We start from the raw sequence: 14,541 nt of genomic DNA, 5'->3' as shown, positions 1-14,541 counted from the left end.
CAGATCCTGGAATGCAGGAATTGGGATAAAATCCTGGGAGTGCCAGTGTGGGGATTGGATCCTGGGAATGCCAGAATTGGGATAAAATCCTGGGAATGTCTGGATTGGGATCAGATCCTGGGAATGCTGTGGTTGGGATCGAATCCTTGGAATGCAGGAATTGGGATCAGATCCTGGGAATGCAGGAATTGGGATCAGATCCTGGGAATGCCGGGATGGGATCGGGTCCTGGAATGCAGGAATTTGGATCAGATCCTGGGAATGCAGGAATTGGGATCAGGTCCCGGGAATGCAGGAATTGGGATCAGCTCCCGGGAATGCAGGAATTGGGATCGGGTCCCGGGAATGCCGGTGTCAGGATCAGCTTCTGGGAACCCCAGGATTGGGACCAGCTCCCGGGAACACCGGGCTCGGGATCAGCTCCCGGGAATATCAGGATCAGGATCAGCCCCGGGGCCGGGCGGGCCCTGCGGTCTCAGGTGTCAAACCCCGAGGCCGCCCCGGCCCCTCTGACCCCGCCGGGCCCTTTCATCCTCCCCTTCCCACCTGATCCTAATCGGATCCGAGCGGAGCCGGGCCAGCTGCAGGGCCCCCACCGAGGGCGTGGGGCTCCCTGGGTGTCCCTGCGGGGGTGGTGGCATTGTCCCCATTGTCCCCCCCCTCACCCTGCCCCGGCCTGGGACAGCCCCAGGGGTTCCATTCCTGGGGATGGGTCTGGTTTGTCACAGCCCATGGGGCCACCGTGGGGTCACCCCCGTGGCACAAAGGGGACACTCGGGTGTCCCCTTCCCTCAGCCAGGGCAGTGCCGGCGGTCCTGGATATTTCTACAGTGGGATCACGGAATTCCAGGCTGGTTTGGGTTGGGAAGGACCTTAAAGATCCATGAATTCCACCCCCCTGGAACCTTCCACCATCCCAGGTGGATCCAACCTGGCCTTGGACATTCCCAGGGATCCAGGGGCAGCCCCAGCAAATGTGGGAATTCCATTCCCAGCAATTCCTGCCCAAGATCCCAGCCCAATGTCCCCTTTCCCAGTGGGATCCATTCCCTGTGTCCTGTCCCTGCAGCCCTTGGCCCCAGTCCCTCTCCAGCTCTCCTGGAGTTTTCCCCTTCAGGGACTCGGAGCATTCCCTGCACTTTTCCCTTCTCCAGGGGAACATTCCCAGCTCTCCCGGCCTGGCTCCAGAGCAGAATCCTGGGCACAGCTCTGGAACCTGCTCTGGATTTGCTCCAGATCCTCCTGAAGTTTGATCCTGGAGCTGGAGCAGCTCTGCAGGTGGAGCACAGGGACAGAAATCCCCCTTTTCCCAACCCTTTTCCTTGTGCCCCATCCCAGCTCCTCCCGCCCTTGGCCTTGCCGAGCCCCACCGCGAGGTTCTCCCAGCCCCACTCCGGGGGCTAATTAACTAATTAGCCTTCTCTTCCTCGCCCCAATTAGGGCCGGTTCCCGCTGCTCGCCCATTCAGCCTCCGGCCCCGGGAGCGCCCTCCCCGCCTTTTGTCCCCTTTTATTCCCAAAGTGACCATCCGGCCTTTTATTTCCCTTCCCGCCCCTCCCAAATTTATCCCTCTTCCCTTCTCCCGGCAGGAATTTCTGGGATTTTTTTTTCCGGAATTTCTCCTACTTCGTTTCCCCTGAGAGGAGTTTCTGGGACCTTTTCTGGAATTTCTTCCTCTTCCCTTCACCCCAGCTGGAATTTCTGGGACCTTTTCTGGAATTTCTCCCTCTTCCCTTCCCCTGGATAGAATTTCTGGCTTTTTTTTTCTGGATTTTCTCCTACTTCCTTTCCCCTGACAGGAGTTTCTGGGATCTTTTCTGGAATTTCTCCCTCTTCCCCTCACTTGGCAGAAATTTCTGGGATCTTTTCTGGAATTTCTCCCTCTTCCCTTCCCCTGGATAGAATTTCTGGGATTTTTTTCCAGGAATTTCTCTGGTTTCCCTTCCCCTGGTTGGAGTTTCTGGGATATTTTCTGCATCTTCTCCCTCTTTCCTTCCCTCGGCTGGATTTTCTGGGATCTTTTCTGGAATTTCTCCCTCTTCCTCTCCCTCGGCAGAAATTTCTGGGATCTTTCCTGGAATTTCTCCCACTTCCCTTTCCCCCAGCTGGAGTTTCTGGGATCATTTCTTTGGCCCCGTGTCCCCTCGGCAGCCCCAGAGCCACCCAGATGGGACAGGGACATTGGGAGTGTCCCTTGTCCCGGCATGGGGGTGTCCAGTTCGGTCCCAGGAGGTGCCACCCCCTTGGGGACAGTCCTGCCTGTCCTCTGCTCCTGCTGGGATGGGTTTTCCCATTGGGAGTGTGGGAGGCTCTGGAAGCACTGGGGACAATGGGGGTGACATCGGATCGTGGGCCGAGGTCTTGGGTGATGAAGAAATTCATCCATTGTCCATCATCCATCCATCCCTCCATCCCTCCATTATCCATCCATCCATCATCCATCCACCATCCATCCATCATCCATCCATCCATCATCCATCATCCATCCATCCATTATCTATCATCCATCCCTCCCTCCATCCATTGTCCGTCCATTGTCCATCATCCATCCATCCCTCCATCATCCATCCATTATCCATCATCCATCCATCATCCATCCATCCCTCCATCCATCCATCTCTCCATCCATCCCTCCATCCATCTCTCCATCCCTCCATCCCTCCATCCATCCATCCATCCATCCCTCATCCATCCCTCATCCATCCATCCATCCATCCATCATCCATCCATCCATCCATCCATCCATCCATCCATCCATCCATCATCCATCCATCCATCCATCCATCCATCCATCCATCCCTCATCCATCCCTCATCCATCCATCCATCCATCCATCCATCCCTCCATCCATCCCTCCATCCATCCATCCATCCATCCATCCATCCATCCATCCATCATCCATCCATCCACCATCCATCATCCATCCATCCATCATCCATGGGCAGGGATTTCTGGACATCATGGGATGGTTTGGGATGGATTTAAATCCCATCCAATTCCATCCATGGATCACTCCCACCATCCCAGGTGTCTCCAAGCCCCAATGTCCAGCCTGGCCTTGGACACTGCCAGGGATCCTTCCAGCCCTTTGTCCATTCCCAGTTCTGGGATCTCCTGTCGTGACAGAGGGGAGATCGTGACAGCAACGCCACGGGATGGCCTGGAAAGGGGTTGGGATGGGAGTGAGGAGGAAGAGGAGAAAAAGAAAAGGAAGGAGAAAAAAAAGGAGAAAAAGGAGAGGAAGAAAAAGAAAACAAGGAAAGGAAAGGAAAGGAAAGGAAAGGAAAAAGAGAAAAAGGAAAATATAAGAATGAGGAGGAAGAGGCAGAGATGAAGTACGAGAAGAATAAAAAGGAGGAGGGGAAGAAAAAAGGAGAAGAAGGAGGAGGAGAATGAAGAAGGAGAAGAAGGAGGAGAATGAAGAAGAGGAAGTAGAGGAAGAAGAAGAGGGACAAGGGGAAGATGAAGAAGAGGAGGAGAAGGAGAAGGACACCAAAGAGGAGAAGAAGAGGAAAAGAAAAAGAAGACAATGACGAGGGAGGAGGAAGAGATGGAAGAGGTGAAGAAGGACGAGAAAGAGAAGAAGAGGAAGAAGGAAAAAGAAGAAGAAAAAGAAGAAAAAGAAGAAAAAGAAGAGGGAGGGAAGGATGAGGAAGAAGAGGAGGAGAAGGAGGAGAAGAAGTAGAACAAGAAAAAGAGAAGGAGAAGAACAAGAAGAAGAGGAGGAGGAAGAGGAGAGAAGAACAAGAAGAGGAGGAGAAGAAAAAGAAGAACAAGAAGAGGAGGAGGAGGAAGAGAAGAAGAAAAAGAAGAAGAGGAGGAAGATGAGGAGGAGAAGAACAAGAAGGAGAGGAGGAGGAAGAGAAGGAGAAGAAAAAGAAGAAGAGGAGGAGGAGAAGAACAAGAAGAGGAGGAGGAAGAGGAGAGAAGAAAAATAAGAAGAAGAGGAGGAAGAGAAGAAGAAAAAGAAGAAGAGGAGGAAGAGAAGGAGAAGAAAAAGAAGAAGAAGAGGAGGAGGAGGAGAAGAAGAACAAGAAGAGGAGGAGGAGGAGGCCGAGGAGCGCAGGGGGCGAGCCCCGGAAAGCCGCAGCCGCGATAATGAAGCCGCACTGGCGGCGGGCTGGGTGGGCTGCGGCTGCCGGGCAGGGGCGGGGAGGGGGGGAGAGAAAACCAAGGGGCGAAAAGGGGAAGAAAAAAAAAAAAAAAAAAAAAAACAAAACTCTTTCAAGCTGGCCTTTCCACACCCCCAGCCCCAAATTCACAGCTGCTGTCAGATGCCATCTCCGTCAGCGCTGACACTCAACGCCCCGCTGACCCCTCGGCGCGGGGGTGACCGCGGCCCCCGGTGACAAAAGGGGACCCGAGGCGGCTCCACCCGCCGCTAATTGCAGCCGCTGGCCCGCCCTGCCCTCCGCAGCCCCCGCGGCCCCTCCAGGGCTCGCCTCTAAAGTGCGCCGGGGGCTCCTTTGCCACCGCCTCCCCCTCCAGGGGGGTTTGGGGGGTCGTGGAAGGGGTTTTAAGGTGGGTCCTGTTCCAGCGGTGCAGGTGGGTTTATATATCAAATGTCCAACCGAGCAGCCGCAGTTTTTCTGGGAATTTCAGCTCCTTTTCACCCTCCCAGACAGGATTTTCTTCCCAAAATCCCATCCAAATCTCCCCTTTTTCAATAGGAAGCTGTTCCCCTTTTTTATCACCTCGTCCTCTGGGCTGGGTGTGCAGCGAGTGATGCCCAAACCCCAAATTCCAGAGCTGGGGAATGGCTCAGGACACACCTGGAGCAGAGACAGGAAGACAAACAGCCCCCAAATCCCCCAAATCCCCCAAATCCTCCGTCCCAGAGCAAAGCTGTGGCTGCAGGGCTGTCCCAGCAGCTCCAGAGCTGACCCTGAGCCACCCCTGGGGCACAGGGAGGGTCCCCAGTGTCCCCCAGCTCCCACCTGGTGGGCACAGAGGGGGCGCCCCACCCCTGGCACCCCTGGGCAGGGGCAGAGGGCGTTGGCACAAGGCTCTGGATGGGGCTGGATGCATCCCCCATCCCTGGAAGTGTCCAAGGTTAGCTGGGATGGGGCTTGGAGCAACCTGGGGGTGTCACCGGGCGGGATTTAAACTCCCCTCCCGACCCAAATTGATTCCAGGATTAATTCCAAGTGTCCCCCATCCCTGGAAGTGTCCAAGGTTATCTGGGATGGCACTTGGAGCAACCTGGGGGTGTCACCGGGCGGGATTTAAACTCCCCTCCCAACCCAAATTAATCCTAGGATTTTAAGATTTCAGAGAATTCCCACTTCCAACCCTAAAAATCTGCCACATCCCACAACCCACACCACGAATCCCCTTCCCAGCCCCCCGAGCCCACCCTGTGGGACTTTTCCGACCATCCCTAAAGTGACCTTTTCCTCCTCCCCTCCTCTCCCCAGTCTCCTCGGCCGCCTCCTCCAAACCTGCCCATTGTCCCTTGTGTCACTTTGTGCCGCGCTGTCAACCCCGCGGGGTTGTCCCCGGCCTGGCAGGGGCCGTGAAAAGCCCGGCGGGGGATTAACACTCTATGCCACTAATTAGGGCCCGGCGGCCGAGGGTTCCCAGACACACCTGCACAGCCATGGGAGGGGCAGCCCCAGAAAAGGCGGCCCCAGCCAAGCGTGAAGCCAGAGAGAGGAAAAAAAAAAAAAAAAAGGGAAACAATAAAAAGAAAAGCAAAAAAAAAAGAGAGGGAAATTAAATTACCGGGCTCGCCTTGGGTTTTGCTGGTGGAAAAAATAATAATAAAAAAAACAACAGGGGGGAGAGGAGAGGAGAGGAGAGGAGAGGAGAGGAGAGGAGAGGAGAGGAGAGGAGAGGAGAGGAGAGGAGAGGAGAGGAGAGGAGAGGAGAGGAGAGGAGAGGAGAGGAGAGGAGAGGAGAGGAGAGGAGGAATGCGGGGATGGGTCCTAAGGAGGAAGGGGGAAGGAGGAAAATTGTGGGATGTGGGACAGTGGGGTCACAGACCCCCAGGGCAGGGTGGTCAAGGCTTGGGAGGGTCCCTGGATCCTCTTCTGATGCTTCCCATGTCCCAAAGGCCACCAGGCCCGTCTCCTAAAGGCACCATCCCGTGCGTGGAGTGATGGGGTGTCAGGGATGATGGGGACACCAGGGATGTGGCAGTGTCCAGCCAAAGTCACTTTGATGGGCTGTTCCATCCATCCATACATTTGTCCATCCATCATCCATCCATCTGTCTGTCCATCCATCCATCATTCATCATCCATCCCTGTCCATCCATCCATCCATCCTTCCTTCCTTCCTTCCTTCCTTCCTTCCTTCCTTCCTTCCTTCCTTCCTTCCTTCCTTCCTTCCTTCCTTCCTTCCTTCCTTCCTTCCTTCCTTCCTTCCTTCCTTCCTTCCTTCCTTCCTTCCTTCCTTCCTTCCTTCCTTCCTTCCATCCCTCAGCCCTGTGTGACCCTCCCAGTTCTCCCAGTTCCGGGCACTGGGCTGTGCCTGTGGACAGTGACATTGCTCCTGTGCCCAGTGCCACACTGGGACCCCACACTGGGACCCCACACTGGGACCCCACACTGGGACCCTGAATTGGACCCCGACCTGGCAACCTAAACTGGGAACTTAAACTGGGACTCTAAAGTGGAACCCCAAACTGGGACTCCAAACTGGGATCCTGTCTGGGACCTTAAACCTGGACCCTAAATTGGGACCCCAAACTGGGAACCTAAACTGGGAACTTAAACTGGGACCGCAAACTGTGACCCTAAAATGTGACCCTAAACTGCCACTCCAAGCTGGGACCCCGAGCTGGAATCCCAAATTGAGACCCTAAAATGGGACTGTAAACTGGAACCCTAAACTGCGACCCAAATATGCAACCCCAAACTGGGACCCTAAGCTGGTACCCCAAACTGGGACCTCAAACTGGGACCCTAAACCAGGAACCTCAACTGGGACCTTAAACCAGGAACCTTTACTGAGATCCTGTACTGAGACCTTAAACTGGTACCCCAAACTTGAACTCTAAACTGGGACCCCAAACTGGGAACTGACACTGGGAACCTAAACTGGGATCCTGTACTGGCACCCTAAACCTGGGCCCCAAACTGAAACCTTAAACTGGAACCCCACACTGTGACCCCAAACTGTGACCCCAAATGAGGAACCTAAATTGGAACCCCAAACTGGGACCCCAAATGAGGAACCTAAATTGGAACCCCAAACTGTGACCCCAAACTGGCACCCCAAACTGGGACACCACACTGTGACCCCACACTGTGACCCCAAATGAGGAACCTAAGTTGGAACCCCAAACTGGACCCCCACACTGGAACCCCAAACTGTGACCCCCCCTGAGCCCAGGTGCCCATGCTGCCCCTCCCCCATATCCAGGGGGTGTCCCCACCCCTCCCAATGTCACCGCCAGGTCCCCCCCCACCCCACCCCAGCTGTGCCACCTCCTTCCTGTCACCTCCCAGAAGATTTTGGGGGGCGGGGACCCGCCTGTCCCCACCTCCAGCTGCCCCACCTGGGTGACAGGGACACACCGGGAGACAGGAATTGGGACACACCAGGGGAGGACAGGACTTTGTCCCCACCCGGGTGGCGGCGCTGAGCAGAAAAGGGACAAACGCGTCCCTCGAGGGGGACAAACGCCACCAGAGAGAAGAAACCGGGGCGGTTTTTTCCTGGCGAAGGGACAGGCGGGTGACACCCGAGCCAAGGGCAGGAGTGTCACCCGAGGGTGGCAGCTGTTGACAGCAAACACGGCGGGTGGCCGGGCAGAGCCAGCTCGGCTCGGGAGGGGACAGTGCCAGCCCGGAGCCACCCGGTTGGGGACAAAGGGAGGGGACACCTCAAGGAGGTGACTCCTCCAAACTCCCTGGCAGGGAAAGAGCAAAGGTCGCAACGGACGCGCTCGGTGACAAAGCGGGGGTTTGGGGACAAGGTGACACGGGGATGGTCCACCCCGGTGTGTCCCGATGTCGCCCTGGGATGGGGACACAGCGGCTCGGCATCTCTGTGGTGTCACCACAGCGCTCCACGGGTGTCCCCAGGGTGGGGACACCTTCCCCGGTCGCCAGGAGGGGACAGCCCGGCAGCGACACACTGTCCCCCTGTCCGCCCTCCGAGGGACACAGGTGGCCCCTGTGCCACCCTGCCTGTCCCAGTGCCACCCCTCTGTCCCTTCCTGAGCCGGTGTCACCCATCCATTCCTGTCACCCCCACCTGTTCCAATGCCACCCCTCTGTCCCTTCCTGAGCCGGTGTCACCCACCCATTCCTGTCACCCCCACCTGTCCCAATGCCACCCCTCTGTCCCTTCCTGAGCCGGTGTCACCCATCCATTCCTGTCACCCCTGCCTGTCCCAGTGCCACCCCTCTGTCCCTTCCTGTCCCAGTGTCACCCACTCAGCCTTGTCATCCCTTCCCGTCCCAGTGCCACCCACCCATTTCTGTCACCCCCACCTGTCCCAGTGCCACCTCTCTGTCCCCTCCTGAGCCGGTGCCACCCCTCTGTCCCTTCCTGAGCCAGTGTCACCTACCCAGCCCCGTCACCCCCGCCTGTCCCAGTGTCACCTCTCTGTCCCTTCCTGTCCCAGTGTCACCCACCCGTCCCTGCCTGTCCCTGTGCCACTCACTCATTCCTGTCACCCAGACCTGTCCCAGTGCCACCCTCTGTCCCTTCCTGAGCCAGTGCCACCCACCAGTCCCTGTCACCCCTGCCTCTCCCAGTGTCACCCACCAGTCCCTGTCACCCCTGCCTGTCCCAGTGCTATCCCTCTGTCCCTTCCTGAGCCGGCGTCACCCACCCGTCCTTGTCACCCTTCCCTGGCCCGGTGTCACCTACCTGTCCCTTCACCTGCCCCGGTGCCACCCACACACTCCTGCCCGGTGTCACCCCCTGGTCGCTGCCACCACGACCGCTCTGCTCGGGGACAGAGGGATGTCCCCACCGCCCTCCCCTCGGTGTCCCCTCGGTGTCCCCTCGGTGTCCCCCACTCACTCAGCCGGGGGTTGCTGTGGAAGTCGCGGGTCACCGCCAGCCCGTGCTCGCGGGCGGCCGCCAGCTCTGTCACCGCTGCTGTCACCTTGGTGGCGGCCATGTCCCTGTCCCTGTCCCTGTCCCTGTCCCTGTCCCTGTCCCTGTCCCTGTCCCTGTCCCGCCCGGTTTTGTAGCCCCGGCCCGGCCCCCGCCGGTCCCGCCCCGCCCGCGACACCGGCGACAAAGGTGACACCGGCAGCAGAGGTGGCCCCGTGTTGGCTGTAAACAGAGAGAGCAGGGAGCGGCCGGGCCGGGAATGGGGGCAGGGAATGGGATGTAGGGTGTGGGGTATGGGATGTGGGATGTAGGGTATGGGGTATGGGATATGGGATGTGGGATGTGGGATATGGGGTATGGGATGTGGGATATTGGATATGGGATATGGGGTATGAGATGTGGGATATGGGGTGTGGGATGTGGGATATGGGGTGTGGGATATGGGATGTGGGGTATGGGGTATGGGATATGGGGTGTGGGATATGGGGTATGAGATGTGGGGTATGGGGTATGGGATATGGGGTATGAGATGTGGGATATGGGATATGGGGCGTGGGGTATGGGATGTGGGATATGGGATATGGGGTGTGGGGTATGGGGTGTGGGGTATGGGGTGTGGGATATGGGGTGTGGGGTATGGGATATGGGGTGTGGGGTATGGGGTGTGGGGTATGGGGTATGGGATATGGGATATGGGATATGGGGTATGGGATATAGGATATGGGGTATGGGATATAGGATATGGGGTATGGGATATGGGGTATGGGATGTGGGATATGGGATATAGGATATGGGGTGTGGGATATGGGGTGTGGGATATGGGGTATGGGATATAGGATATGGGGTATGAGGTATGGGGTATGGGATGTGGGATATGGGATATAGGATATGGGGTGTGGGATATGGGGTATGGGATATGGGGTATGGGATATAGGATATGGGGTATGGGATATAGGATATGGGGTGTGGGATATGGGGTATGGGATGTGGGATATGGGATATAGGATATGGGGTGTGGGATATGGGGTGTGGGATATGGGGTATGGGATATAGGATATGGGGTATGAGGTATGGGGTATGGGATGTGGGATATGGGATATAGGATATGGGGTGTGGGATATGGGGTATGGGATATGGGGTATGGGATATAGGATATGGGGTATGGGATATAGGATATGGGGTGTGGGATATGGGGTATGGGATGTGGGATATGGGATATAGGATATGGGGTGTGGGATATGGGGTGTGGGATATGGGGTATGGGATATAGGATATGGGGTATGAGGTATGGGGTATGGGATGTGGGATATGGGATATAGGATATGGGGTGTGGGATATGGGGTATGGGATATGGGGTATGGGATATAGGATATGGGGTATGGGATATAGGATATGGGGTGTGGGATATGGGGTATGGGATATGGGGTATGGGATATAGGATATGGGGTATGGGATATGGGGTATGGGATATAGGATATGGGGTATGGGATATAGGATATGGGGTATGAGGTATGGGGTATGGGATATGGGATATGGGATATAGGATATGGGGTGTGGGATATGGGGTATGGGATGTGGGATATTGGATATGGGATATGGGATATAAAATGTGGGATATGAGATATGGGATGTGGGGTGTGGGATATGGGATGTGGGATATGGTTTATGGCATATGGGATAGGAGATAAGGGAAGGGATAGGGATAAGAAATAGATATGGGAATATGGATAGAGAAAGGGAGAGGGAATGGGATAAAGGGAATGGGATAAGGGGTAGGAGATAAGGAAATGGACAGGGATAAGAAATAGGGATGGGAATAGGGAGAGGGAGTGGGAGTGGGATAGGGAATGGGAAAGGGATAAGGAATAGCGATGGGAATGGGAATGGGAATTGGAATGGGATAAAGGGTGTGAGATAAGGAAAGAGATAGGGATAAAGGATAGGGATGGGAATATGGATAGAGAGGGAGAGGAAGAGAGGGGGAGAGCGATAGGAATAAAGAACAGGGATAAGGAATGTGAGATAAGAAAGGGACAGGGATAGGGACAGGGATAGGGATAGGGATAGGGATAGGGATAGGGATAGGGATAAGGAGTGTGAGATAAGGAAAGGGACAGGGATGGGAATATGGAGAGGGAGAGTGATAAGGGATAGAGATGGGGAATGGGATAGGGATAAAGGACAGGGATAAAGGATATGGGATAAGGAAAGGGATAGGGATAGGGAATGGGATAAGGGGTATGAGATAAGGGATCAGGGACGGAGAAGGATAAGGAATAGGAAGAGGGAAAGGGATAAGGATAGAGAGGGGGACGGGGAATGGGAGAGGGATAAAAAACAGGAATAAGGGGTAGGAGGTAAGGAAAGGGATAGGGAATAGGAAATAGTGAAATAGGGAATAGGGAAAAGGGAACAGGGATAGGGAAAAGGGATAGGGAAAAGGGATAGGGAATAGGGATAACGGTATTAGATAAGGGAAGGGATCGGGACAGGAGGAGGGATAAGGAATAGGAAGAGAGGGATAGGGAGAAGGAGAGAGGGAGGGATAGGGACGGGCAAGGGGAGAGAGGGACGAGGGGTAGGAGATAAGGAAAGGGATAGAGATAAGGGATAGGGATGGGAATAGGGAATGGGATAGGGAGGAGAGGGAGTGGGTGAGGAATGGGGATAAGGGATAGAGATGAGGATAGGGATGGGGAATAAGAATAGGGATAAGGAATAAGGGATAGGGATAAGGAATAAGGAATAAGGGACAGAGATGGGGATAGGGATAGGGATAGGGGGACAGCGATAAGAGATGGGGATAGGGATAAAGGATAAGGAAAAATGAATAAAAGGGATAAGGAATAGGGATAAGGAGTAGGGACAGGAAAAAGGGGGCGCACGGCTCGTCGGGGGCTCTGAGGACCGAGCAGAGCGGGCAAAGGTGGCCTTAAAAATGTCACCCTGCGGTGTCACCGGTGACACCGGGAGCGGGGCTGGGGGACCCCACAGGGGACGGAGCAGGAGGAGGAGGCAGGAGGCAGGAAGTGACTTTTATTAAGATTAGAAACCATTAAAAAAACCAAAAAACCCCCCAACCCCCCCCCCCCAAAAAAAAAAACCCAACACTTTTTTTTTTCTTTTTTCTTTTTTTTTTTTTTTTTTTTTTTCTTAAAATTTTACATCCAGCCGTTGGTTTTCCAATCATCCCCGACCTGAGGAGCCCCTGGCACGGCGAGGGACAATCTGGAGGTGTCCCCAAACTGTCCCCAACCCCCCGAGACAGAGAAAGGAACTTTGGGAGGGATTTGGGGTTTTGGCAGGAGCAGCTTTTGGGATCAAACGGGAAAAAGGAGGAAAACCCCAAGGATATTCCCACATCCCAAAACTCAACCCCGGGACTTTGTTTTTCCCCCAAAAAATGTCCCCAAATCCCCTCCGGCCACGAAGATTGAGGGGTCTGGGGTGGAGTTAATTCTCCACCAGGTTCTTCCCGATGAGTCCAGGAATTTTCCAGGTTGGAAAAATCCCCGGGTGGAGTCAGGCTGGGAAAAAAAAAAAAAAAAAAAAAAAAAAAAAAAAGAGAAAAAAAAAAAAAAAAAAAGAAGAGAAAAAAATAATCCAAGCGAGGCTCGGGTGAGGTTGGGGGATAGAATTCCAGGGGTTGGAGAGGCGGGATAGACATAAATGAAGGGAATTAACAGAATTTTAATTTAATCGACGTGAATTAAGGGATGAGGGGGATGAAAAAAAAAATCCCAAATATCGTTGGGGCAATTCTGTGCCAGTGGGATTGTCACCTGTCCCTTCCCTGCCTCAGTTTCCCCGCCCCATCCCCTTAAAACGCTCCAAAAGGAGCTGAGCCATAAATGAAAAATTCCCTAAAAACGGGGAGGGAAAAAAGCAAAATAATAACAACAATAATAATAATAATAGTAATAATAATAATAATAATAGTAATAATAATAATAATAAAGAGCAAAAAGCTTCTCATAAAATCATTTATTTTAAATATTTCCCTGCAAAATCCTGGGAATTGGCGGGGCCCAGGGGGGGTGTGTGTTAATTACTTTGATTAATTAATGAACGAACCGATGGCAGCGGGTTTGGGGGGTGGGGGGTGTGGGGAGGGGGCTCGGGGTGTCCCCCTGCTCCTGTCACCGTGTCCCCGAGGGAGGAGGAGGGGACAGAGTGGGTGGCACTGCGGGGGGGGTGACACCCCAGGGTGCCCTGGGCAAGGTGGTGACACCCCAGGGTGCCCTGGGCAAGGTGGTGACACCACAGGACACCTGAGTAAGGTGGTGACACTGCAGGACCCCTGGGCAAGGTGGTGACACCTTGGGGTATTGGGTGATGTCACCTCAGGGTGTCCTGGACAAGGTGGTGCCACCACAAGACACCTGGACAAGGTGACAAGGTGGTGACACCACAGGACACCTGGACAAGGTGGTGACACCCTCGGGTACCAGGTGATGCCGCCGTGGGGTACTGGGTAATGCCACCACAGAGTGTCCTGGGCAAGGTGGTGACATCCTGGGACACCTGGACAAAGTGGTGACACTGCAGGACCCCTGGGCAAGGTGGGATGGCAAGGTGAGGCCACCACAAGGTGTCCTGGGTGAGTTGGTGACACCACAGGACACCTGAGTAAGGTGGTGACGCCTTCGGGGTACTGGGTGATGCCACCTCAGGGTGTCCTGGCAAGGTGGTGACATCTCGGGACACCTGGACAAGGTGGTGACACCTTCAGGATGTCCTGGCAAGGTGGTGGCATCCTGGGACACCTGGACAAGGTGATGACACCATAAGGTGTCCTGGGCGAGTTGGTGACACCTTGGGACACCTGGACAAGGTGGTGACATTGCAGGGTGTCCTGGACAAGGTGGTGGCACCACAGGACACCTGGACAAAGTGATGCCACCCCAGTTGTCCCATCAAGGTGACAACCCCACCACAGCCCGCTGTCCCCAAGGGCCACCTCATACAAAGCCCCCCATGTCCCCAAGGCCACCCTCATCCCCCCGAGCCCCTCAGGAAGCCACTGTCACCCTGCGAGACCCCAGGAAGGGACCCTGGTGACAAGGGACAAGGTGACAGGTGACAAGGGGCGTGTGGCAGTGTCAGGGCGGGGTCACCGCGGTGTCACCCCAGAGTGGATTTGGGGGGTGACAAAATCTCCCCTGGGTGGCCCAGAGGGACAGATGTCACTGTTGTCACCCAGCGGGGGTGGGGACAGTGACCCACAGCCCCTGTGGGATTTGTTGGGGTGGGGCGACCCCAAAATGTGGCGGGGTGGCCCCAAAACGGGTCAGGGCGACCCCAAAACGGGTCAGGGCGGTGTTTGGGGGTGTCCCCCCATCACGGGGACAACCAGCGGGCTTGGGGACATCCCTGGAACCCCCTCGGGGGACAAACATCCCACGGGAGCAGCGCCAGGTCACCTCGGTCACCTCAACCAGGACACTCAGCGGGGAAACTGAGGCACGGCTCTTCTCCCGGGGACACCGCGGGGACACCTCAAACTGTCCCTTTTGTCACCAA

The 14,541-nt window shown here is 55.3% G+C and overlaps 1 protein-coding gene across 1 annotated transcript in view; it reads right to left on the bottom strand.

The window, feature by feature from the left end:
• Positions 1-9,111, bottom strand: part of ATP6V1B1 (ATPase H+ transporting V1 subunit B1) — a 31,371-nt gene extending 22,260 nt beyond the window's left edge. Inside the window, exon 1 of the mRNA XM_083861301.1 lies at positions 8,983-9,111. Coding sequence (XP_083717427.1) covers positions 8,983-9,082 — 100 coding nt within the window. The 5' untranslated portion in view covers positions 9,083-9,111. The remainder of the gene's footprint in view (positions 1-8,982) is intronic.
• Between the last annotated feature and the right edge of the window lie 5,430 nt (positions 9,112-14,541).

Source organism: Zosterops lateralis, assembly GCF_965231275.1.
Source record: "Zosterops lateralis genome assembly, chromosome: 5".
NCBI classification, from domain to species: domain Eukaryota; kingdom Metazoa; phylum Chordata; class Aves; order Passeriformes; family Zosteropidae; genus Zosterops; species Zosterops lateralis.
Note: the sequence above shows the minus strand (reverse complement) of the source record. Positions and strands in the feature narration are given on the sequence as shown.